We start from the raw sequence: 27,556 nt of genomic DNA, 5'->3' as shown, positions 1-27,556 counted from the left end.
TCTCTCAGCATCTGGTGTGAGTTACATGGCACTGTGTACCGTGTACCCAATACTGGGAATGTGAATACCATAAATTAAAGGCATTAAGTTTCATTCTTGTCTTTCAGGGAATTGTTCATGAGAGCAAGCCTATTTTTACTGCACAGTTCCATCCAGAGGCCAAGGGAGGACCAACAGATACCGAGGTGCATAAAAAATTTTGTGTTTATTTACCATTGCAACTCGGAAGTCAAAGAAAATTCCAATCATAGAGTTCCACAGCATGGGAAAAGGCCCTTCAGCCTATATGTGACCGTGCCGACAAAGGCATATATTCAGGCCAATCCCATTTCCCAGATCTTGGCCCATATCCTTCTAAGCACTTATTATCCGTGGCCCATATCCCTCTCAACATTCTATCACCCATATCAATACTTAATTACATATTTCATAAATGTATCTAATGTACCTGCCTTAATCACTTAATCTGGTAGCTGGTTCTATGTATTATCACTCACTGTATTTATAAAAAAAGAAAAAGAATTCCTCAGGTTCTTATTTAACCTTTCACCTAAAATTTCTTATTGGGTACAGAGTTTTGCATCTGAATGAGTGGATCCCAACTCAAACAATAACTGTAACTGAATGGGAGTTAGAACATAGATCATGGAGTTATAGAAAACTACAGCACAGAAACAGGCCCTTCAGCCCATCTAGCCCATGCCAACCCATTTACACTGCTAGTCCCATTGACCTGCCATGTACCTTCCCTTCCATGTACCTATTCAAACTTCTCCGAAATGTTGAAGTAGAAACTGCATCCACCATTTGTGCTGGCATCCCGTTCCATGCTTTCACCACCCTCTGAGTGAAGAAGATCGCCCTCAAGTTCCCCTTAATCATTTCATCTTTCCCCTCAACCCATGACCTCTAGTTGTAGTCTCACCCAGCCTCAGTGTAAAAGCCTACATGCACTTACCCTATCTATACCTCTATCAAATCTCCCCTTAATCAGTTACATGGTAGGAAATAAAGTTCTATCCTATTCCTTATAACTCAGGCCCCCCAATCCCGGCAACTTCCTTGTACATTTTCATGGTAGTCTATTCCAAGGCTGTGCTCTCTGGTCCTATGCTCCCCCACTAACAGGAAGCACATCCACTCTATCTAGGCCTTTGAATATTAAATAGGTTTTAATTAAATCCCCCATCATTCTTTTAAACTATGGCGAGTACAGTCTGGAGATATTATGTTTGATTACTTGTGCCTTCTGTAAAATTGCACCTGGTTTGTAAACAGTAGCCTGGATAGACTCATTGATTGTGTCTCTTTCAGTTCCTGTTTGATGCTTTCATCTCACTGATAAAGAAGGGTAAAGGTACCAGCATTGCTTCTGTCATGCCTCCTGTGCCCTCTGCCCCCAAAAGGCTGGAGGTAGGTGTCCTTTATACAGTCGCAGTAAATGAATGGGTTAGGTTGCATCTCAATTGGAAGGGGGTCAATATCCTAATGGAGAGATTTTCCATTGCTATTTGGGAGGGTCTTTTTGAGTGTGAGGTGGGACCCAATGTACTGGTGTAGCAGATGAAAAAGTTAAACGAAAGAAAGAGATTAAAGCAAGCAGGTCCAGTTGGCAGGACAGGGTGCAGGGAAGGTCCGATAGGCTGAACTTCATTCACTTTAAGATCTTGGAGCATGATATTTAAGTCAGAAGAACTTTGGGCATGGGTCAGTCCATGAGCTTGTGGTAATATAGTAACTTTTGTTGAAACATGACTGAAAGGTGGGCAGTATTGGCAACTAGATATTCTGAGGAAGAGGCAGGAAAGGATGGGTGTTTTGCTATTAACTAAGAATATCACAGTAGTACTTGGTGAGGGTATCTCAGGCAGAAGATCCAGCAAGGCCGACTCCTGCTCCTATTTCTTATGTTTCTTATGTTCTAAAAGTTTCTATTAGTACCCAAAGAACAAAGCTGCAGCAAAAGAAAGGGTAATCTGTCTGTGGATGGAGCAGTCTCCTAAATGAATACTTCTCTTCTGCATTCACTGTGGGGAAAGACATGGAGGATGGTGAGTCCGTGGGTGGGGGAGGCAGTGATATCCTGGAGTACGTCAATTTTATGAAGCAGGAGGTGTTGGACTTCCTGAAAGCCATAAAAAAAAAAAATGGGTAAGTCCTTGCAGCCTGACTGGTTGAATGCTAGGATGTTACAAGACCTGAAAGATTAACTCTGCTTCTTTAACACAAGAGGTTTTGCAGATGCTGGAAATCCAGAGTAATTCACACAAAATGTTTGCTTTTCACTCTGGTGGAACTTGCTGGGTGCTCTCTGCTTACTGCACTGTGGATATTTCATCTAAAGAACCTTTCTTCATGGAAAGTAACTGAACTGGCTGTAAGCCATAGAGGGACGTAATCGGTGCATCTTCAGGCTGAAAGGGCCAACTTAGAAAGGCATAGCATGGAGATTCTGCAGGGAGCGCTCATGGAGTGAGGTTGTCTCTCTGGCTTTGCTCCATTCCCGTTATCCTTTTTAACCTATGATCTCCTTGATTTAATCAACTTTAAGTACACCAGAAGACTTACTTTATCTCTGACTTACTGATTAATTGATTTCCTTTTGTCAACTGCAACTTTTGTGCTTAAAGAAATGAGTACGAGATCTAAAACCAAAGATGGGAAAGACGCTGATGGGAACGGAGGAAAGAAGAAAGGTGACTCTAAACAAACGGAATTAACTTACGAAGTTATGATGAAGTGTTTGGAGGAAATGTTTGAGCAGCATCGGATAAAATTATCTGAAAGTTTAACTGCTCAATTTGAACAACATCGTCAAAGCCTCAATGAAGATTTAAAATCAATCACGGATTCTTTGAAATCCCTGAATCTTGATGTTCAAAAACATGATGCAAAAATTTCTGAGCTGGACACTAAATCTCAGAAGACGGATACAAAAGTTGAGATCTTAGAGAAGAATCTAGCTTCGACTACTAAACAGCTCCAACAACTTAAATCCAAAGTTATTGATCTTGAGAATCGATCGAGAAGACAAAATTTACGTTTAATTGGCTTACCCGAGGACGTTGAGGTTGGAGATCCTGTAATATTCTTTGCTCAACTTTTAAAGGATTCGTTCGGTTCAGTTTTTCCCAACGATCCTCCATTACTCGACCGCGCCCATCGTATACCGTGGATAAAGTCGGCAGCAGCTGTTTCCAAACCCAGACCAGTTATTCTTCGTTTCTATTATGTTAATGTTAAAGAACAACTTCTCCAGACAGCTCGTCGACAAGGGATGATCAAGTATCGTCAGCATTCCTTCAGGATAGTTCAAGATTACAGTCCTGAAGTGATGAAGGAACGACTGACTTTTAAACCTCTGTCGGAATGCTATCAAAAAAATCTCAAACCAGCACTATTGTACCCTGCACGACTCAGAATCTCTCTTCCTGATGGAAATCGTCGTGTCTTCCACTCTACAACTGCCACTCGAAGCTTTTTGGATGATAATTTCCCATCTGTTACAGACACCCTCTCTTAACTTGTGTCTAGTGCTTCCAACACCAATTTTTTTTTTCTTTCTGATGTTTTTCTTCAAAATAAACCTTCTACTACTGTGCGATGAAGGTTTTTTATAAGTCTAAGATTTTTGTTCTTTGTTTATTACTATAGTGATTATTCTATAACTTATATAGAATATTTATCTCCTGTGAATAATATCATTTTCCCTTAGCTAACCTTTTGTTTTAATTTTTCCTTTTGCATCATTACTAATGATCCGATCCGACGGTCATTTGTAGTTATATGTTTCCTATTTTTGGTTTTTGCATAATTAAAATGGCGACTTGTCTTTCTTTTTGTATAATCTCCTTTTTTTTTTCGGGATGCCATGCTCTTATGCTTCTTCTTCCCATAATCCACTTTTCTTTTTTTGGAAGCGATTTTTTTTTATTTACTCGCTTATAATTAACTAATTATATGTACTGATACTGTTTTATTTCATATATTTTAGTAATTTTTACTATGTAGACTAATTTACTATACTGTTTATTTTTCACATATATTAGTCTTCGGGAGGTCACTTATTTAACATATATTTTTGGAGTTGCCCCCTGCAGAAATGGGGTTAAAGTTAGTATTAGTGCTTTTTTCAGCCTTCTCTGGCTTAGTTCGGGGTTCTACTTGGGGTTGGGGGAGGGGGTTGTCTTTTTCTTTTCTAATTTTTTCTATTGGGCTGATTCAGAACTACAAAGATGTCCGCAGTGTTGAGATTTCCGGTTCCTCTCTAATCATGTATTCCTCTTCCGATTTCATGAGCTCACATTATGGTTAACCCCTTACTTACCAAGGGGTTAATTTTTAGTTGTGGCTCATACTATTAATTTTGTCTCTTGGGATACAAATGGTTTAAACCATCCAATAAAACGGAAAAAGATTTTCAAAGTGTTCCAAAGACTGAATGCTCATATTATTTTTGCACAAGAGACTCATGTAAGGAAAGAGGACAATCAACGCTTCTTTAAGTTTTGGAAGGGACAACAATACCATTCAAATGCTCAAGCCAAAATTAAAGGCGTTTCAATTTTTATTGATCCCTCAATTACATTTATTCATCAAGACATTATTTCAGATCCTAATGGCAGATTTTTGTTAATTACTGGGGTACTTTTTAATAAAAAGGTCGCTATGGTTAATGTTTATGCTCCGAATGTGGATTATCCTGAATTCTTTAAACACTTATTCACTTCCTTTCCTAATTTAAACGAGTATATGTTGATAATGGGCGGTGATTTTAATTTATGTTTGAATCCCATGCTGGACAGATCCATAGGTAGTCCGGCTTTACCGAATAAGTCGGCTACTATTATTAACTCTTTTATGTTGGATTCTGGGATTTCAGAAATTTGGAGATTTCTACATCCAAATTATAAGGAATTCTCCTTTTTTTCACATGTACATCGTTCTTTTTCCCGAATTGATTATTTCCTGATTGACTCTCGTTTGATTCCATATGTAGTTGATTGTAATTATGACATTATTGCTATTTCAGATCATGCTCCAATGAAACTTTCCATCAAGTTAATGGATACCTTTTGTATTAGTAGACAATGGCGATTTAACCCTATTTTGCTCAAGATCAGGACTTTGTCAAATTTATAAAGGAGCAGATTGATTTCTTCTTTACAACTAATACTACGGAAGAAGTTTCCAACGGAACTGTTTGGGATGCCTTTAAAGCTTATATCCGTGGTCAGATTATTTCCTATTCGGCTGGTTTGAAAAGACGTATTAACAATGAAATACTTCTGTTGGTTGATAAAATTAAAGAAGTCGATAAAAAAATATGCTATTCTCCCAGTAAGGAGCTGTACAAACACAAAGTTGAACTCCAATTGGAACATAGCTTATTATTAACATCCTCCATCGAAAATCAATTAATGAGAACTAGAAGTGATTTTTATATTCATAGCGATAAATCGGGTAAATTACTGGCTAACCAATTGAAATTTGATTCGGTTAAACGTCAAATTACTAAGGTTCGCAAACAGGATGATACTTTCACAGTTGATCATGTTGGGATAAACCAAACCTTTCAAGAATTTTATACCTCTTTATATCACTCTGATTTTCCTCATGATTCTAATTTCATGCATGATTTTTTAAGTAAATTGAGTTTTCCGAAACTATCACCCGAAGATTGCCTATCATTAGAAACTTCCATTTCAGAGGAAGAAAGAATAACTGCAATCTCATCATTGAATTCCGGTAAAGCACCCGGTCCGGATGGGTTTACAGTGGAATTTTTAAAATTTTTTTCCTCCATTCTTTCTTCTAAGTTGTCTAGAATATTCAAGGAAGCAATCAGTTTAGGTAATTTACCACAATCGTTTTATGAAGCCTCTATTTCCTTAATTCTTAAAAAGAATAAAGATCCTACTGATTGTGCATCATACAGACTGATATCTCTTCTGAATGTAGACTCTAAAATTTTTTCAAAAATTCTAGCAACTAGGCTGGAGAAGGTGTTACCTCAAATTATTTCCATGGATCAGACCAGATTTATTAAAAATCGCTATTCATCCTTTAATATTAGGAGGTTAATGAATATTGTTTAGACCCCCTCGTTTACTACCCCAGAATGTATTATCTCATTAGATGCTGAGAAAGCCTTTGACAGAGTTGAATGGCCTTATTTATTTAATGTTCTTGAGAAATTTAATTTTAATTTGACATTTATATCTTGGATTAAATTGTTATATTACTCCCCGGTAGCCTCGGTTTGTACAAATAATTATAGATCTCCTTTTTTTCGTCTTTTTCGTGGTACTAGGCAAGGTTGCCCTCTTAGTCCTTTACTATTTAATATTGCTCTTGAACCTTTAGCAATTGCTATTCGTGACTCGCCAAATATTTTTGGTATTACCCGTGGAAACGAAATACATAAATTATCATTATATGCAGATGATTTGTTGTTATACATCTCTAACCCGGAGAAGTCAATTCCTGCTATCCTAGATCTGTTAGCTCAATTTAGTAACTTTCTCTGGTTACAAATTGAATCTTAGTAAGAGTGAATTATTCCCTTTAAATAAGCATGTACCTATTTATGGATGTTTACCATTTAAATTAGTTACTGATTCATTTATATATTTAGGGATAACAATTACGAAAAAATATAAAGATTTATTTAAAGCTAATTTTTTACCTTTAATTGATCAGATTAAACTTTTATTTACCAAATGGTCCCCAATCTCTTTGTCTTTGATTGGTCGGATTAATGCTATTAAGATGATCATTTTGCCCAAATTTTTGTATATATTCCAATCGGTTCCAATTCTTATCCCAAAATCCTTTTTTGATAACGTAGATTCAAAAATTTCCTCATATATTTGGCAGAATAAAAATCCCAGGTTAGGTAAAAGGTATCTACAGAAATCTAAAAAGGAGGGGGGGCTTGCCCTCCCGAATTTTAGATTCTATTATTGGGCAATTAATATTCGATATTTAAAATTTTGTTTACAAGATTTGGATGCATCTTTAAACCCTCATTGGGTAAATCTTGAATGTAATTCACTACAAGGGTTTTCTTTGGGTTCGGTTTTAGGAACTTTACTTCCTTTCACTTCTTTTAAATCATATAAACAAATGAACAACCCAATAGTTAAGCATACTTTACGTATATGGTTTCAATTCCGAAGATTTTTTGGGTTTAATCAATTTATTCTAGCAAGTCCCATTATATCAAATTTTCTTTTTCACCCTTCCACGATGGATCAAGCTTACTTTGATTGGAAAACCAAAGGTATAATATCTTTTCGCGATTTATTCTTGGATAACTGTTTTATGTCTTTTGATCAACTCTCTAATAAATATAACTTACCCAGATCTCACTGTTTTAGATATCTACAGATTAGAAACTTTTTAATTACTGTTTCTCCTAATTTTCCACACCCATATCCAATGGACACTTTGGAAAAAATCTTAGATTTAAATCTCTCTCAGAAAAGTGTAGTAGCAATTATATATAATATAATTATGAATCTATGTCCTGATGCTTCTAATAAAATCAAAGCTGACTGGGAAAGAGAACTTGAGATTAATATACTGACTGAAAAATGGGAAAAAATTCTTCAGTTGGTGAACTCATCCTCTGTGTGTGCTAAGCACAGGTTGATACAGTTTAAAGCAGTGCACAGGGCTCATATGTCCAAAGATAAACTATCTCGTTATTACTCTTATATTAATCCAATATGTGACAGATGTCATTCCGAGATAGCTTCTTTAACCCACATGTTTTTGTCATGTCCCTTGTTGGAGAAATATTGGAAAGATATTTCTGATATTATTTCAACGGTCCTAAATATAGACTTACAACCTCATCCAATTACTGCTATCTTTGGACTACCAATGATAGTCTTAAATAATTTAACCTCTTTTTCACGAAGGATGATTGCATTTCGTACTTTAATAGCTAGAAGGTCCATTTTGTTGAATTGGAAAGAGATCAACCCTCCTACTGTATTTCATTGGTTTTCACAAACTATGGTGTGTTTGAATTTGGAGAAAATTAGAAGTGCAGTTTATGACCCTTCCATTAAGTTTGAAAAAACTTGGAGGCCATTCATTCAGCATTTTCATTTGATGTAATTTGATCACTTCCAAACTTGTTTTATCTCTCTGTACTGTTGTTGGAGGGGAATGGAGTCGTCGACACTAAGGTTTTCTTCTTTTCCATTTTTAAGTTGTTAGTTTTGCCCAAGTCTTTTAGTTTAGTTGATTAATTTTGTTTTTCTTTGGGGATGGGTTTTTTCTTGTTTTGTTTTTTTTTCTTTTTCATGTTTTTTTTTTCCAGTTTTTTTTTGCTATGTATTATCTGTGGTTAGTTCTACATGTTTGGGAGCTTTGTTAATTTCCACGACTTGGTTTTGCAATTACTTTTTTTAAGTGTAACAATATATCTTCCTACTATTTGTATTATGACTATGTTTTGTTTTTGTATTTTGAAATTGATAAAAAGATTGAAAAAGAAAGAAAGGCATAGCATATGGATGTAACTTGGACTCCCTCGAGAGTGGAGGTTGAACTGGAGATCTTAATGAGTTTTAAAACTCTAAAAGCCATGAGAAAGGGAAACTGTCCCCTTGCAAGTGATGGAGGATAGAGGTTGGAGTGGGTCTAATGCAGGGAGAGGTAATGTGATACAGCAGGCAAGGCTGAGTTGCTGGCGTTTCATTGACCACGGTAATTGTGGCTCTCAAGGGTGAGGAGAATGAAGACAAGTGCATACTGACGGATGAGATCCTGTTTTTCACCTCCTCCCTGTAATGCTTCACAATATTTATATATATTTTTTTTTAACTGGTTTCAGGTTTCCAAGGTTCTGGTCTTGGGTTCAGGAGGCCTCTCCATTGGCCAGGCTGGCGAGTTTGATTACTCGGGATCACAGGCCGTCAAAGCTTTGAAGGTAATTCCCAGTTTTTCTCTCTGCTTCGGGAGGCACCAACACACAGGGTGCAGCTTCCAGAAGCTTTCCCGTGCGTGAGCATGGGCAAGTGTGCAGGCTGAAGGAGGATAGGCGCCATGCTACCTGGGTTTCCACCCAGTGTGCAGGCTGCTATTGCCAAATCTCAGACGTGCGATGACGGTGATGGTTGAACAGACCAGTTGTTGGATGAATTTTACTACAGTGAAGAGGACCACATCTGGAGTTGTGCATCTGAATCAGATTATTACCCCCATTAAGAGACACCATCAAAAAGACTGTGTAGTCAGTCTTGGCCTTTTTTTCCCCCTCAGCCCAGTCACCTTCACTCTCCCTTATCCCTGAATTACTCCACAACATACTGCAATAATTCACCTGAGGCTAGGTTTGTTCTTGTTGCTGGGACCTCCTGAAATTACATGGCTAACGTGGGATCAGCTATTCCTGTGACCCTGTCACCATTCAGATCACTGACATCAGAATTGGGGTTGTCTCCTCGTCAACGTAACTATTTGAGATCTACGTAAAGGCAAAGGCCAAGGTTGATACTGCCTCCCACCCCTCAACCCATCCCCCAGTCGTATATGGGAAGGCTGTCTTATTCCTCTGGACTGCGTAATGTCGCTGCAAGACGTTTACTGAGGCCAGGGTGTTCCTACCAGTGGAACCTGAAGACCATCATACTGAGGGCTGTACTACTGAATGTCCACCCCACATTCAAGATGAGTTTCTCAACCCCACCCATGAATAGATTTGGATTCAGGTGAGTTTATTGCCATACACACCGTGTTGCTATGGAATTCCTTGCTTGTGTGAAGCTCACCGAGTAAATGGTAATAATAGAGACAATGATGGGCACAAAAACAACAGGATATTGCAATGATTGTAGTGCAGAAAGAAATACAAAAGTGACAATAGTGGAGTAACAGAGAGGCATTGAATTAAGAGACCGAGAAGGTGGCAACACCTGAAGGGGAAATGTCTGATAGCAGTTGGGAAGAAGCTGTTCTTGAGCTGGATGTCCAGGTTTTTAATCTCCTGCATCCTCTCTGAAAGATGATTCTAGTACAGACTGCTTCTGCACGGTGCCCTCATCTCACCTGCCTTCCAGTCAGGCCATGGTGGTCCAATCTGCTGTGAGATGGTGGGGTCCGCAGGAGAGGTCTCAATGTGGAGTTCTCTCCCTTTAATGGACTCCAAAGCTGCTTGCGTTATCTGCGGTCTGGAGGAACCTGCGTCCCATGACTATACCGAATGTGAAAGGTTGCAGTTCCCGTTTGGTTATTTGAAGTGCTCCTCAAGTTTTTGTACTTCAGCTCCACTTCCTGATACTTGAGCGTCCGGTGCAGTGAGAGGTGCGGGGAGGAGTTGGTGGGCTGATTCGGTCAGGCCTGCATGGATTGCTCCTGGGCCTGGGTACTCTGCCCTTGGACGGAGCCGGCTGCATGCCCCGCACTGTGCGGCTGTGCCTGGGTCTCGCTGGAACTGGGGCAAGTTGTGCCTGCTGGCCCTCTGGAGATTTCCCTGGACTGGTGGGTGCTGCAGGGGCTGGAGCACATCAGGACAGCAATGCTGGTGTAAACTGGTAAATAAAATACTGAGAACATTAAACATAGTAAATAAGACCTTTATATATTTAAATAGGTCGTACACAGTAAAACTCCATCTAAACTGTCCCATGGCACACTTCCTGAGCAGGGCAGCACAGGTTAGCAGATGTCAGAAACAGTTTCAGCACTTTGCACAGATAGAATCGCTGAGCCAAGGGGGAATAAGTTCACAACCTGTGTCAGGGTTAGTTGTGAGTGTCAACTTGAGCGGGATCTAATTGAGCTGGAGTGATTGTATATGTGTATTGTCATCTTTTTCATTGTGGGTTTGTACATGAAGGATCTTGTCTGTTTAACACGGTCCTTCCCAGTGTTACAATGTAAGCTTTAGAACATAGAACAGTACAACATAGGAACAGGCCATTCAGCCCACAGTGTTGTGCTGAACAGGTAAAAAGCAAATCAAAAACACCCAAACGCTAATCCCTCCTACCAACACCATGTCCATATCTTTCCATCTTCCTCACATTCATGTGCCTATCTAAATGTCTCTTAAAAGCCTCTAATGTACTTGCCTCTAGCCCCATACTAGGTAGTACATTCTGGGCATATACCATTCTCTGAGTGAAAAAAAAATTACCCCTCACATCCACCTTGAACCTAGCCTGTCTCACCTTCAAATCATACCCTCTAGTATTAGACATTTCAACCCTGGGAAACAGATAGTCTCTGTCCAATCTCTCTATGCCTCTCATTATCTTTTAAACCTCTATCAGATCTTCCCTCAGCCTCCAATGCTCCAGAGAAAATAACCCAAGTTTATCCAGCCTCTCATGATAGCCCATGCCCTCTAAACCAGACAGCATCCCAGTAAACCTCTTCTGCACCCTCTCCAAAGCCTCAACATCCTTCCTATACTGGGGTGACCAGAACTGTGTACAATACTGCAGATGTGGCCTAACCAGAGTATTATAAGGTTGCAACATAACCTCTTGATTTTGACCTCAGTGCCTTGACTTACAAAGGCAAGCGTTCCATAAGCTTTCTTAACCACCTTATTGACCTGTGTAGCCACTTTCAAGGAGCTATGAACTTGGATCCCAAGATTCCTCTGCTCAGCAATGCTTAAGAATCTTGCCATTAACAATGCACTGTCTCCTTGTATTTGCCCTACCGAGGTGCACCACCTCACGTTTATCTGGGTTAAGCTCCACTTGACATTTCTCAGCCCATACATGCAATGGATCTATATCGTGCTATATACTTTGCCAGTCTTCTACACTATCCACAACTCCACCAATCTTGGTATCATCCATAAATTTACTAACCCACCCGTCTACATTTTCATCCAGATCATTTATATACATCACAAACAGCAGAGATCCCAGCACAGATCCCTGTGGAACACCACTAATCACAGACCTCCAGCTCAAATAAGTCTCTTGAACCACTGCCCTCTGTCTTTTATGTGCAAGACAGATCTGAATCCAAACAATCAATTTGCCTCAGACCCCATGCATCTTAGTCTTCTGGATTAGTCTCCCATGAGGGACTTTGTCAAAGGCCTTACTAAAATCCACTGCCCTACCCTCCTCAATCTCTCTCGTCTCCTTGTCAAAAAACTCAATCAAGCTGGTAAGACATGACCTGCCATACACAAAGCCACGCTGGCTCTCCCCAGTTAGGCCATGGATTTCCAAATAATCATATATCCTCTTCCTAAGGATTTTCCCCAGCAATTTCCCTACAGCTGCTGTGAGACTCACTGGGCTATAGTTCCCAGGGTTTTCCCTTGTTCTCTTCTTAAATAGACGTACAACATTAGCCACTCGCCAGTCCTTCGGGACCTCGTCTGTGGCTAGAGAGGACACAAGGTATTGGTCAAGCGCCAGCAATCTTGTCTCTTGCTTCCTTCAGCAACCTGGGGTAAATCCATCAGGTCCTGGGTACTTAACCACCTTAATACTCATTAGGAGGCCCAACACTTCTTCCTCCTTGACACGTGTCCTAACATATTTTAACACTCAGCACTGATCTCCTGGTCCTCCAAATCCTTTTCCTTGGTAAATACTGAAGCAAAGTACTCGTTAAGTATGTCGCTCACATTCTCTGCATCCAAGCTAATGTTTCCCCTGTTTATCCTTGAGTGGTCCCACTCTCTCCCTGGTTATTCTCTGGCACTGATGTGTGTATAGAGTGCCTTGCGATTCACCTTAATCCTGCTTGCCAAGGGCTATTCATGACCCCTCCTGGCTTTCCTAATTCCCTTCTTTAGTTCTTTTCTGACTTCTTTATAATCCTCTTTATACTCCTCTTGTGCTCCGTTTGATCCCAACTTCTGAAGCTTTACATACTTCTCCTTCTTCTTGATTAAATATATCACCTCTCTGGACATCCAAGGTTCTCTTATCTTTCCTTCCCCATCCTTCCTTCTAACAGGAGCGTACCTTTCCTATACTCTGCAGTTGATCTTTAAATACCCTCCACATGTCTGATGTGGACTTGCCAGAGAAAAGATGTTCCCAATTAACGCTTCTTAGTTCCTGCCTAATGCCCTCATAATTTACCCTACTCCAATTTAAAACTCTCCCACAAAGCCCATACCTATCCTTATCTATAGTTGTCCTGAAAGTTAGAGTTGTGTTTACTGTTCCCTAACTGCTCACCCACTGAAAGGTCAGTCACCTGGCCAGGCTCATTACCCAACACCAGATCCGGTACAGCCCCTCCTCTCGTTGGACTGTTGGCATATTGATTTTAAAAAAACCTTCCTGGATACACTTAACAAATTCAGCTCCATTTAAACCCCTTGCACTGAGAAGGTCCCAGTTTCTATCAGGGAAGTTGAAATCCCCCATGACACCAACTCTGTTATTTTTACTAATTTCCTTAATCTGTTCCTCAGTGTCCCGGTGGCTATTAAGGGGTCTGTAGTACAACCCCATTAGTGTGATTACACCCTTCCTATTCCTGAGTTCTACCCAAATGTACACAGTGTCTGACCCCACCATTATGTTTCCCCTGAGCGTGGCTGTGATATTATCCCTGATTAGTAGTGAAACATCCACCACCAACCCCCCCCCACCATTTTACCTCCTCTTCTATCTTTTTGAAAACTTTGAAAACCTGGTACATTAATCACCCATTCCTACCGCTTTCACAACCAAGTTTCAGTAATGGCCACAACATATAGTTCGATGTACTGATCCATGCTCTAAGTTCGTCGTCTTTACCCATAACACTCCTAGCATTAAAATACGCACACTTCAAACTATCGGGCTCATTATACCTGATTTTGCTTTTCAATATTTTCCCTGACACCTACCTTCTTCTCTGATCCTTCCCTTACCGACCATATCTTTGACTGTCTTTTACAGGAAGAAAATATCAAAACAGTATTAATGAACCCGAATATTGCATCGGTGCAGACGAATGAAGTGGGAACAAAGCAGGCAGACACTGTGTATTTCTTACCTGTCACCCCAGAGTTTGTGACTGATATTATTAAAACCGAGAAGCCAGATGGGATATTGCTATCCATGGGAGGACAGACAGCCCTGAACTGCGGTGAGTTGTTTGCAGGGTCAGCATTATTTGTTGCATTTGTCTAGTTTCTGTAGACAAGCATATTCCCTCTCCTCTTCCCTCCCTGACTGAGCCCCTCTAATCTATGGGTGACTGCTTCACGTGTATCAAAGCTGAGTTTGTTGTCATCTGCACAAGTACATGTATGTATGCACGCACTGGCGGCAACGTCACAGGCACACAGGATCACAGCATCACAAGGCGCGTGGCCAAGTGGTTAAGGCATTGCCCTAGTGATCTGAAGGTTGCTAGTTTGAGCCTCAGCTGAGGCAGTGTGTTGTATCGTTGAACAAGGCACTTTACCACATATTGCTCTGCGAGGACACAAGTGCCAAACTGTATGGGTCCTAATGCCCTTCCCTTGGACAACATTGGTGGCATGGAGAGGGGAGACTTGCAGCATGGGCAACTACCGGTGTCTTCCATACAACCTTGCCCAGGCCCGTGTCCTGGAAACCTTCCAAGGCACAAATCCATGATCTCACGAGACTAACGGATGCCTATTCTATACAGACACACAGCATCATATAAGCAGCATTCACAAGAAAACCATAAATTAAGCATACATTGAATTATTTTTTTAACAAGAAAGAACACAATTAAAACAGAAGAAGTCCATTGTGGTGCACAGTTATTATACTGTTGCTGAGCTGTGGCAATTAGGATTGTTCAGGAAATGAATGGTTGAAGGGAAGTAGCTGATCAAGACTGAAGATAATTTAACAGGATAGGTTATTTAAACACTGAGTAGATTACTTAACGCTGAGGTGTCAATTCCCTTTCACCCAATATTTGAAGATGTTCGCTGTTTGAACTGGGATTGTTACAAACTGGAGGGGGAAGAGGGAGTCCAACCAGGTCATTCCTTGACTTGACCGAGGTCATTTCTGCTGAAACCGCTGCCTAGGTTATCTCGATTGAAACATACCATTGGAAGCCGTAGCAAGTGTGTAATGTAACTGTTGTCTCCTTGGGCGCAGTGGCGACAAATTGAACTTTAAAGGCCTCTGCTCCACTTGTGATCTGGAAAAAGTGGAGAGTCCAGTGTTGCAGGCAGCTGGGCCTCTGCATTTAACTCTTGTCCAGTTGAATAGAAGCCAGACCCGTTTTTCTCTGCCTTCTGCACTCCCCTGAACCTGCCAGGGTTTGAATCTAGGCGCTGTTGCTGCAGATTCTGTGAGGCCAAGGCACAGGTTTGGGACACTCCATGGAAACCAAGATTTCCAGTGAATCTCTGTCCTTCACTCACTTAAGTAGCTTCATTAAGATCTCATTTGAACTTCATACACTCAAGTGTCTGAAATGGACCAGTGTGGAGTGGTAAACTACTGTGTGTGAGAGGCATGTGTCTGGGACACCTTAGCCTGAGTGGAACGAACATCCTTGTGAGGAGTTTTGTTAGTACAGTTGGGGAAGGTTTAAACTCAGTTGGCAGGGGAAGGACGCTCAAGGAAGATGATTTCAAAGTCAAAGTAAATTTATTATCAAGGTACGAATATGTCCCTGATGAGCTCAATGCCTTCTTTGCTCACATCAGCCATCAAAACATGGAGGTAACTTCACAAACTCTGACCCTGTGACTTCAGTCTCTGATGCCAATGTGAGAGCATCCTTCGGGAGGGTGAACCCATGGAAAGGATCCAGCCCAGAAGGGGTATCTGGCTGAGTACTAAACACCTGTGTTGATCAACTGGCTGGAGTATTCACTGGTATCTCTAACCTCTCACTTTGGCAATCTGAGGTACCCAACTGTTGGTGCCTAGGAATACCGGTGCCTAAGAAGAATGAGGTAACTTGCCTCAGTGACTATCAACCAGTAGCACTTGCATCCACTGTGGTGAAGTGTTTGAGAGGTCGGTGATGAAATATATTAACTCCTGCCTGAGAAGCGACCTGCATCTGCTCCAATTTGCCTTACATCATGATGCTCATTATCGACTATGGTTCAGCACTCAATGGCATCATCCCCTCAAAACTAATCAAAAAAAAACTTCAATACCTTAGCCTCAATACCTCTTTGTGCAACTGGATCCTTGATTTCCCCACTTGCAGACCCCAGTCAGATCGGATTGGCAATGTCACGATCTCCATCAGCACAGGTGCACCTCAAGGCTGTGTGCTCAGCCCCCTGCTCTATTTGCTTTACACTTATGACTGTGAGGTTAAGCACAGCTCTAATGTCATTTTTAAGTTTGCTGATGACACCACTGTCATTGACTGAATCAAATGAGGTGACAAATCAGCATACAGGAAAGAGATTGAAAGTCTGGCTGAGTTGAGCCACAACAACGACCTCTCACTCCATGTCAGCAAGAACAAGAAGCTGATTATTGACTTCAGGAGGAGGAAACCGGAGGTACACAAGCCAGTCCTCACTGGGGGAAATCAGAGATGGAGATGGTCAGCAACTTTAAATTTCTCAGTGTTGTCATTTCGGAGGATCTGTCCTGGGTTCTGCACGTAACTGCCGTTATGAAGAAAGCATGGCAGTGCCTCTACTTTCTTAGAAATTTGTCATCTAAAATTTTGACAAGCTCATATAGATGTGTATATTGACTGATTGCATCATGAACTGTTATGGAAACACCATTACCTTTGAATGGAAAAGCTTACAAAAATGAGTGGATATGGTTCAGTCCATCAGGGGTAAAGCCCTCCACACCATTAAGCACCTCTACACAGAGCTGTAGGAAAGTCCGTGAGAGTACAGTGAAGATTCAGCAGAATGTGCCTGGATTGGAGCTGCTCGGTTATGAGGTTAGGCTAGAAGGGGTGAGCCTGTTCTTCTTGGATCAGAGGAGGTTTAAAGGGGGCACGGTTGAAGCATGCAAAATTACAATAGGTAAAGACAAGGAACCTTTTCCCCGTGTCAGAAGTAGATATTCTAGAGGACATAGATTCGGGGTAAGGAAGAAGAAATTTAGAGGACAAATGAGGTGTACCATCTTCAACCAAAGACTAGTGAGTACTTGGGATGCACTGCTGGAGAGAGTGGTTGAATCTGGGTCTCTAACTGCATTTAGGAAGTGTCATTATGAGCACTTGAATCAGTTGGGCATAGGATAACAAACATGATGCTGATTAACTTGACTCTGAAAACTCACGCTTGTTCCTCAATCACACTTTATTTACTTGTGCGCAAGAACCACATGGCCCATGTCACCACAGTGTTCAGAAGTTTGAACAGAGAAATGCCATGTTTATACGTTATTTACCAGCAGTTATGAATATTAACCATTTGGTAAACTGAAATCCATTACTTACAAGATAGGTACTCACGGGCTATGAGTCTGTGGTGGCCAGTTCTATCATGTTCACTGTTGTGTGCTGGGGCAGCAGGCTGAGGGTAGCAGACACCAACAGAATCAACAAACTCATTCGTAAGGCCAGTGACATTGTGGGGATGGAACTGGACTCTCTCACGGTGGTGTCTGAAAAGAGGATGCTGTCTAAGTTGCATGCCATCTTGGACAATGTCTCCCATCCACTACATAATGTACTGGGTGGGCACAGGAGTACATTCAGCCAGAGACTTATTCCTCCGAGATGCAGCACAGAGCGTCATAGGAAGTCATTCCTGCCTGTGGCCATCAAACTTTACAACTCCTCCCTTGGAGGGTCAGACACCCTGAGCCGATAGGCTGGTCCTGGATTTATTTCATAATTTACTGGCATAATTTACATATTACTATTTAACTATTTATTACTATTTTTCTATTACTATTTATTATTTCCATGACTATTACGATTTACTAATAGTAGTATTACTATTACTATTTATTATTTATGGTGCAACTGTAACGAAAACCAATTTCCCCCGGGATCAATGAAGTATGACTATGACTATATGGGCACAGTAGGCTGGGTTCAAGGTGGATAAGTACCCATGGGTGGGTATGGGCACAGTGGGCTGGGTTTGAGATGGATAGGTACCCACGGGCTGGTATGGGCACAGTGGGCTGAGTTCAAGGTGGATAGGTACCCACTGGCTGGTATGGGCACAGTGAGCTGAGTATTGTACAACTCTGTGACCTTTTAGGCTGCATTACTTTTAACTCATTGTCGGTAGACTGGGAGTGTCCTAAGTGGTCAGCACGGACTGAAGTGATTCTGCTATGAGTGGTTAATGTGGACTGTCTTACTTGTGGCAGGTGTGGAACTGTACAAACAAGGGGTGCTGGACAAGTATGGTGTCAAAGTGCTGGGAACCCCCATCACCTCCGTCATGGCCACCGAGGACAGGCAGCTGTTTGCGGACAAACTGCTGGAAATAAATGAGAAAATAGCTCCGAGCTTTGCAGTTGAGACGGTGAGAAGCAGATGGAAATCCCTCCCTGTCCTTTCTGTCTCATCTTCAGCCCATCTGTCCATCGCCGTTTATTGCCCTGTTGTATTGTTAATCACCTGACTGAGCCCTTTGAGAGTCCTGCACGGGCACTGAATGGCTGATATGTTTGTTCTTGGGGATTGTTTCCTCTTCTATACCTGGAAAGGAATCACTTTTAACTCCGTGTCTCTCCTACACAATAAAGAGCATGCTGGAGAGGCCCCCGACGGGACTGACGCTGTGGAGGTGTTGACGGAGTTATTGCAACCTCCTGAGCAGGAGGTTCTGTGATTAATGTCCCGTTCATTTATTCTGGTCACCCAAAACTAAATGACACTTTCCATTCTGAAGGATATGTGTCAGCACAAATCCTCCTGTTCTCTGTCCCGGATTTCACGGGACAGTCCAGAGCGGCCATTGATTGGAGCTGCAGATGTTCACTGTAGAACTAGGACAGTCCTGGGGGCAGGTAACACATCCTGGCTGTGTGTCCATTGTTATCACACAGAATCAGCCACATATTTCTGGTGAATTTGTATAGAGTTCTGCAGTGGTCTGATTTTTTTACCACTATTCACCAGTCTCTACAAGTGGCAGGTGACAATTTGAAGTGTACTTCTTACCTCTCAGTTTCTGACATCATTCCCACTCTCCTCCCCCCCCCACTTTCCTCAACTGCTTATCTCCCCCTCTCACCTGGATCCACCTATCGCCTGTCAGCTCTTCGTCCACCCCTTTGCTCCGAACATTCGGTACCAGTCACCTCCCCTCTAATCTTTCAGTCCAGATGAAAGACCTTGACTGAAACATCGGCTGTCCATTTTCCTCCGTAGATGCTGACTGACTTGCTGAGTTCCAACAGTGTTTCAGCCGGGTGTTGACTGGCGTGGAATGTTTCAGTCACGAGGAGAGAGTGGACAGGCTGGCTTTGTTGAACTTGGAATGGAGGGGCTGGGGGAGGTACTTGGTTGAGATGTACTCATTAATTGAGTATAGAGAAGGTCCCTCATGGTAGGTTGATTCAAAAGACAAGGATACAGAGGATCCCTGGTGAATTGCGGGTATGATTTCTGAACTGGCTTGCTCGTAGAAGAATAGAGGTAGAAGGTTGTTATTTAGGCTGGAGGTCCATAACCATAGGTGTTTCACAAGGATTGATGCCAGTACCTTTGTTTGTGAGTATACACATATCAATGATTTTAATGAAAGTATTGATGGGTAGATTACCAAGATGCTGGATGATACCAAGATTGGTGGACAATATCTATGGACTATCCAATGACAGAGCAGGATATACAGTAGATTGGTTACAGATGACGTGTAATCTGGGCAAGCGTGAGGTGTTGCATTTTGGGAGGTCAAATAACAGGAGAAAGTATATCGTTAATTGTAGGCCCCTTAATGCCACTGAATTACAGAGGGATATTGGGTTCAAGTCCATAGTTCTCTGAAAGGGGCTATGTGAGCTAAGGTGGTAAAGAAGGCACTTGGAAAGCTTGCCACACACGGCATATCATTATATGTAACTTCTGCCATCTCTGATGGTTTCTGACCACAAATGACATCTTTCCCTCCCCTCAGTCTCTGCTTTTCACAGTCCTGGCAGCTTGCCTTCATTTGTTGGGGTATTTCGTATCTGCAGAAGGAAGTCATACAGCAGCTATATTCAAATTTGGTTAGACTGCACTTGAAGTGTTGTGTATGGTTCTGGTCACACCATTATAGGAAGGACATGGAGACTGTGGAGAGGGTGTAGAACAGGTTTACCAGGATGCTGTTTGGATTTGAGGGTATGAATTATTAAGAAAGTTTGGGCACTCACAATTCTCTGTGTAAGGAATTTACCTCTGACTTCCCGCTATACTTTCCTCTAATCACCTTAAAAACATGCCCTTTGATAGTAGCCATTTTCGCCCTGGGAAAAGTCTCTGGCAATCCACTTAGTCTATGCCCTTTTTACAAACAAGAGAGAATCTGCAGATGCTGGAAGTCCAAGCGACACACGTAAAATGCTGGAGGAACTCAGCAGGCCAGGAAGCATCTATGGAAAAGAGTACAGTTGACATGTCAGGCCAAATCCCTTCGGCAGGACTGGAGAAAAAAAATAGCTAAGGAGTAGATTTTAAAGGTGGGGGAAGGGGAAAGAGAAACACATGGTGATGGGTGAAACCAGAAGGTTCCCTGGCCCCCCATCATCTTCTTTTCACCATGGATGTCCAGTCCCAATGCACCTCCATCCCCCACCAGGAAGGCCTCAAAGCTCTCCATTTCTTTCTGGACACCAGGCCTAACCAGTTTCCCTCCACCACCACTCTCCTCTGCCTAATGGAACTTGTCCTCACTCTCAATAATTTCTCCTTTGTTCCCCTCACTTCCTTCAGACAAAAGGTGTAGCCACGGGCACTCGCATGGGCCCCAGCTGTGCTGCTTATTTATCGGCTATGTGGAACAGTCTATGTTCCAAGCCTACGATAGCACTTTTCCTACGCTACATCGATGACTGCATTGGTGCTGCTTCCTGCACGCATGCTGAACTTGTTGACTTCATCCACTTTTCCTCCAACTTTCACCCTGCCCTCACATTTACCTGGTCCATTTCCAACCCCTCTCTTTCCTTTCTCGATCTCACTGTCTCTATCTCTGGAGACAGCTTATCCACTGATGTCTATTATGAACCAAAGGACTCTCACAGCTACCTGGACTATACCTCTTCCCACCCTGTTACTTGTAAAATCACCATCCCCTTCTCTCAATTTCTCTACCTCTACCACATCTGTTTTCTAGAATGAAGGAGATGTCCTCAATTTTCAAAGAAAGGGCTTCCCTTCTTCCACCATCAAAGCTGCTCTCAATTGCATCTCTTCAATTTCATGCACGTCTGCTCTTATCCCATCCTCCCACCACCCTACCAGGGATAGGGTTCCTCTTGTCCTCACCTACCAATCCACCAGCCTCCGTGTCCAGCACATAATTCTTTGAAACTTCCACCATCTCCAACGGGATCTCACCACCAAGCAAATTATTCCCCCCCCCCATTTCCTGCTTTCCGCAGGGATCGTTCCTTATGTGACTCCCTTGTTTATTCGTCCCTCCCCACTGATCTCCCTCCTGGCACTTATACTTGTAGGTAGAACAAGTGCTACACCTGCCCCTATGCCTCTCCCCTCATTACCATTCAGAGCCCCAAATAGTCCTTCCAAGTGAGGCGACATGTCACCTGTGAGTCTTGTGGGGTCATTTACTATATCTGGTGCACCTGGTGTGGCCTCCTATATATCGGTGAGACCTGATGTAGATTGCGAGACCGCTTCGCCAAGCACCTACGCTCCATCTGCCAGAACAAGCAGGATCTCCCAGTGGCCACCAATTTTAATTCCACTTCCCATTCCCATTCCGATATGTCTATCCATGGCCTCCTCCATTGTTGGGATAAGACCACACTTAGGTTGGAGGAACAATGCCTTATATTCCTATAAAAGTTGCTGGTGAACGTATCAGGCCAGGCAGCATCTCTAGGAAGAGGTACAGTCGATGTTTTGGGCCAAGACCCTTCGTCAGGACTAACTGAAAGAAGAGCTAGTTAGAGATTTGAAAGTGGGAGGGGGAGATCCAAAATGATAGGAGAAGACAGGAGGGGGAGGGATGGAGCCAAGAGCTGGACAGTTGATTGGCAAAAGGGATATGAGAGAATTATGGGACAGGAGGCCCAGGGAGAAAGAAAGGGGAAGGGGGGAAGCCTAGTGGATAGGCAATAATGGATGGGGTATGAGGGGGAGCTGGGACAAAGCAGGATCTCCCAGTGACCACACATTTTACTTCCACATCCCATTCCCTTTCTGATATGTCTGTCCACGGCCTCCTCTACTGCAGACATCCCACCCTGCAAAAACTGATTTTAGGGAAGTAGCACCATCAACTTGCGGGAGACTCCCGGAACTTCCAGGAGAGGTGGGATGTCTGCAATAGAGTAGCTCCTTAACAGCTAGTCAGCTAGTTTAAATAACGTTAGCTATGCTAATAAACGAATGACAACTATTAAACTCACCTCAACATGTCTTTTACAGTCTTAACCCACAGTGGGCAATAGAAAAGTCACTGTTGCAAACAGTGCAGCGAGCAACACTGTCATTATTCTTGACCCCTTTTAGGCAGGGGTACACTTTAGTGTAGTCTGGGGTGACATACATTTTGTAATTTCGTTTTTTGGAACACTCTGCCATGGCGCGCTCTCGCTCACGCACCCTCTCGCTTGCTTTCTCGCTCGTGCTCTCTCTCTCTTGCTTTCTCTTGCTCGCTCTCTAGCTTGCCTTCTCTCTCGCGCTCTCGCTTACTTTCGCTCGCTTGCTCTCAAAAAAATTGATTTCCGTGATGTTGTATATAATTTGCGGGCATCAGGAAGCCACTATTCATATGCGGGAGACTCCCAGAACTTCTGGGAGAGGTGGGATGTCTGCTATTGTAAAGATGAAGCCACACTCAGGTTGGAGAAACAACACCTTGTATTCCATCTGGGTAGCCTCCAACCTGATGGCATGAACATTGACTTCTCTAATTTACGTTTATGCCCCACCCTGCCTTTGTCACTGCTCTTGATCACTGGTTTGAAAAGCTTAGTCAGATTTGTGAAACACACAACACCGACGGACTATTCCTAATCAATCATTGCTTTTCCGAACGCAGATAGATCCTGTCCCTGAGTCCCTTCTAAAAAAAACTTTTCTTACCACTGATGTAAGGCTCAATGTCCTGCAGTTCGCTGACTTACATCTGTTCTCCTTCTTAAATAAAGACACAACATTCATATTCTGTGTTTTGATATCTCAACTGTGGGTAATAAGATACAAAAATCTCTGCCAGGGCCCCAACAATCTTCTCTTAGTAATGGGGGGAGTTTGGAATGGTTGGGTGTGTCTTCACTGGAGTGAAGGAGTCTGAGGGGTGACCAGATAGTGGTTTTAAAAACCGTTAGAGGCACAGATAGTGTAGATTATCAAATCTTTTTCCTGTGATGTGTTTGTGTGTATATATATTTATTTATATAAGTAAAGAGGATGTAGGTTGAAGACTGAAGGAATTTAATGGGGATCTGAGGGGTAAATTTATTTTTACACTGAGAGGGGTTATTACCTGGAAGTCATTGCCAGTGAGTGTGGTGAAGTCAGATAGAGTCACTATGGGCAACAGTAGGCACCGCAATAGACAAGGCACAGAATACCACGAAACTGGTGAGGGAAATGTAGATGGGCGAAAAGGCTGGCCTGGATGTAGTGGGTTGAAGTGCCTGTTTCTGTGTCGTGCAACTCTGACTCTTAGGGATGTGTGTGGCTACTGGAGAATGTGGCCAAAGCCCAGGGAGTCTGTGAATTTCACGGATGTAGCAGCGGAGGTCGGCATTAAACTTGGAGCTGTTGGGCAGCAACTCCACTAGCTGTATTACAGTGCCACCCCATCACTAACAAACCTTTCACAACACTCTGTACAGTAACCGCTCTGTGATTTGAGGTATGGTGTAGTGATAATGGTAATGCCAGTAAATGGCCTGTATTTCTATCGATTTAATGTTGAACCCACGACTGTCAGTTGGTAAGACTTGACTTTTAGACTAATTCTGAGGATGTACACTTGGTGAGTTTTAGATTAGATTAGATTCAACTTTATTGTCATTGTGCTGAGTACAGATACAAAGCCAATGAAATGCATTTAGCATCTGACCAGAAATGCAAAGAATAGTGTTATTTACAAAATAACTGTGAATAAAAAAGTGCTACAGCACACAAATGTAAAAGTACTGAGACAGTACAATACAGATGTAATACTGCTTAGTGCTGTGATGTGATGTGAGGTTCAGCAGTGTCACAGCCTCAGGGAAGAAGCTCTTCCTGTGCCTGCTGGTGCGGGAGTGGAGGCTCCTGTAGCACCTACCGGATGGGAGGAGAGTAAAAAGTCCATGGTTAGGGTGAGATGCATCCCTGATAATGTTTTTCACCCTGCCTAGGCAGCGTTTATGGTAGATGTTCTCAATGGTGGGCAGTTGGGTGCCGATAATGCATTCCAGCCAGACTAACAACTTTCTGAACCTACAGCTGGAGGATGCCTTCCAAGCAGCAGAGAAGATTGGATATCCTGTCATGGTGAGATCTGCCTATGCACTCGGTGGCCTTGGTTCTGGTCTGTGCAACGACAAAGAAAAGCTTACTGAAATTGCTAGTAAAGTAAGTAGCATTTCCTCATTGTATATGAGATTGTGCACTGCAGTCCCTGCTGTGTTTGAGAGTGAGTGTTGTGGACTGTACTGTGTGTGTGTCACTGGGGAAGTGTTGTATCTGGCCTGAGCTTATGTTTGTCTATTTTGGTGGGGTTTCGTTTAGGATGTTGCTGACTGCACGTTGAATCCATTGTACATGTGCTAGGAAGAGAGGTCGAACAAAGGGGTTGAGGCTGTGAGAAGATCTGATGGGAGTTTATGAAATCATGAGGGTTACGGATTGACAGCTGGTATCCTTTTCCTAGTGTAGAAATGTCTAACATTGTAGAGCACGCATTTGAAGGTGAGAGGGGGGCAAGGTTAAAGGAGATGTGCGAGGCAATTTTTGTTTACCACAGAGTGGTGGGTGTCTGGAATGCTCTGCTGGGGGTGGGGGGGGAATATTGGAAGCACGTGTAATAGAGGTGTTTAAGATACTCTTAGAAAGGCACATGAGCATCCTGAGAAGGGAGGGATATTTATATTATATTGGCAGAAGGGAGTAGTTTAGTAGGTGCTTAGTTACTAGTTTAATTAAACTGGCATGACATTGTGGGCCTAAGGGCATGTTCTTTTGTGCTGTGCTATGCTGTTCCATATTCTGTTGACGTACCCATCATCATGCCCATACACCAGTCAGTTTAAGGAGCCATAACTTGTTAGCTATTGAAAAACAGCAAAATAACACAGTTTGAGTGAAACTAACTAGTTTATTGCATGACTAACATTAATTATTTGGATTAATTATTTGTGGGTTCAGTGATGGTTTTAGTGTGCAAATGAGCACAAGGGAGACAAATTCCTGAACTGCTTATTTTGCTCAACTAATTATGCCATTAATTATTCGAACTGATATTCTTCCAATCAATTTAGTTAGTGGTGAAGTTAGCCTTTGCCAACTTATATCCAGCACATGCAACCTATGTCCTTAGTTGCACTCGGTGGCCCCCCTGTACCTGGTAGTGGCCACTGAGTGTATGTTCATGGTCTTCTGCTGCTGTAGCCCATCCGCTTCAAAGTTTACTGCTTTGTGCATTCAGAGATACTCATCTGTACACCACTGTTGTAAAATGTGGTTATTTGAGTTACTGTCACCTTTTTGGTCAGCTTGAGCCAGTTTGGCCATACTCCTTTGACCTCTTATTAACAAGGCATTTTCGCCCACAGAAATGCTGCTCACTGGATGGTTTTTTGTTTATCGCACCATTCTCCATAAACCCCAGTGAGTGTTTTGCACAAAAGTCCCAAGAGATCAACAATTTCTGAGATACTCAAACCACCCCATCTGGCACCAACAAGCATTCCATGGTCAAAATCACTTAGATCACATTTCTTTCCTATTCTAGGATTTGGTCTAAACAACAACTGAACCTCTTGACCATGTCTGCATGTTCTTGTGCATTGAGTTGCTGCCATGTGATTGGCAGATTAGATATTTATATTAATGTGCAGGTGCACAGGTGTAGCCAATAAAGTGGCTACTGAGTATATATTTCCCTCTGCATCACCTAACAGCAGTTTTGTAGTTGGAGCATAAAGTTGTAGCAACAGTGAACGGCCCACCATCTGAAGATATTTCTAAAACACTGTTGATGTACCATGGACCTAAGCAATATTGGTATGACCGCACTTTTTTTGAAAGCTTTATTTTAGGCTTCTTTGTGCAGACTGAATATTAATGCTATTCAGGATTCAACATTGTTTATTTTGTTTTCGTCAACATACACATGTAAAGGAGAACAAAATGATTGTTACTCAGGATCTGACGCAGCATAAAAAACACAATAAATATAAATACATAATAGCTTAGATAAGTAGACTGATTGTATGTAGATAACATGATGCTAGGTACAGGCATCTGTTAGTCTCATGAGACCATGGATTTGTGCCTTGGAAGGTATCCAGGGTGCAGGCCTGGGCAAGGTTGTATGGAAGACCGGCAGTTGCCCATGCTGCAAGTCTCCCCTCTCCACGCCACCGATGTTGTCCAAGGGAAGGGCACTAGGGCCGATGCAGCTTGGCACCAGCGTCGTTGCAGAGCAATGTGTGATTAAGTGCCTTGCTCAAGGACACAACACGCTGCCTCAGCTGAGGCTCGAACTAGCAACCTTCAGATCACTAGACTGACGCCTTAACCAGTTGGCCATGCACCAACACAGCTAGGAGTATCTGTACATAGGCTGAATCAAACAGGAAATAATAAAATAGTGGTGATGGGGTGAGTTAATGGGTGGTGGCATTGATCAGTCTGGCGGCTTGGAAGAAGTAATAGTTTTTCAGTCTAGTTGACCGGGCGTGGATGCAGCATAACCTCTTTTCTGATGGGAATGGGATTAGCAGTCCATATGCAGGGCGGGTGGGATCATTTATGATATTGCAGGCCTTTTTCTGGCACCTTTATGTATACATGTCCCTGATGATGGGTAGGCTGGCACCGTGAGGCACTGCGATGTTTTATCTACCCATTGTAGAGTCCTCCTGTCTGCCGCAGTGCATTTTTCCATACCACACAGTGGTGCAGCATGTTAGGATACTTCCATCTTCTCACTTCTTGAAGGTTGTGAGAGTTGATTGTATAGTCCAGCTCTCTTCAGCCTCCTCAGAAAGCAGGGGCATCGGTAAGCATTCTTTCCTGTGGAGGATGTGTTCTGGGACCATGAGAGGTTGTGTGAGATCTGTGCGCCCATGGCATTGGTGTGTGAGAGCCTGTCGTTTGACTGCTTTGAAATTATTCTGTTGAATTAGGATTGTTTCTAATTTGGTGGAAAGTGTGCTGGAGCACAAATGAGGGCTGATGCCCTGCGTTTGTTTTTATATTTCAGTCATAACAGTTAAGGCCTATAAACTACTTCGATAATATATGTAGAAACATACACTTAAGAGCT

At 42.4% G+C, this 27,556-nt stretch overlaps 1 protein-coding gene across 1 annotated transcript in view; it reads left to right on the top strand.

Annotated features, from left to right (window-relative positions):
* Positions 1-27,556, top strand: part of cps1 (carbamoyl-phosphate synthase 1, mitochondrial) — a 196,535-nt gene that overhangs the window by 60,157 nt on the left and 108,822 nt on the right. The window contains exons 11-16 of the mRNA XM_063051500.1: positions 108-185; positions 1,315-1,413; positions 8,852-8,947; positions 13,893-14,082; positions 18,252-18,409; positions 24,511-24,639. Coding sequence (XP_062907570.1) covers positions 108-185; positions 1,315-1,413; positions 8,852-8,947; positions 13,893-14,082; positions 18,252-18,409; positions 24,511-24,639 — 750 coding nt within the window. The remainder of the gene's footprint in view (positions 1-107; positions 186-1,314; positions 1,414-8,851; positions 8,948-13,892; positions 14,083-18,251; positions 18,410-24,510; positions 24,640-27,556) is intronic.

The sequence above is a fragment of the Mobula hypostoma genome, chromosome 6, assembly GCF_963921235.1.
Source record: "Mobula hypostoma chromosome 6, sMobHyp1.1, whole genome shotgun sequence".
Classification (NCBI taxonomy): Eukaryota; Metazoa; Chordata; class Chondrichthyes; order Myliobatiformes; family Myliobatidae; genus Mobula; species Mobula hypostoma.
Note: the sequence above shows the minus strand (reverse complement) of the source record. Positions and strands in the feature narration are given on the sequence as shown.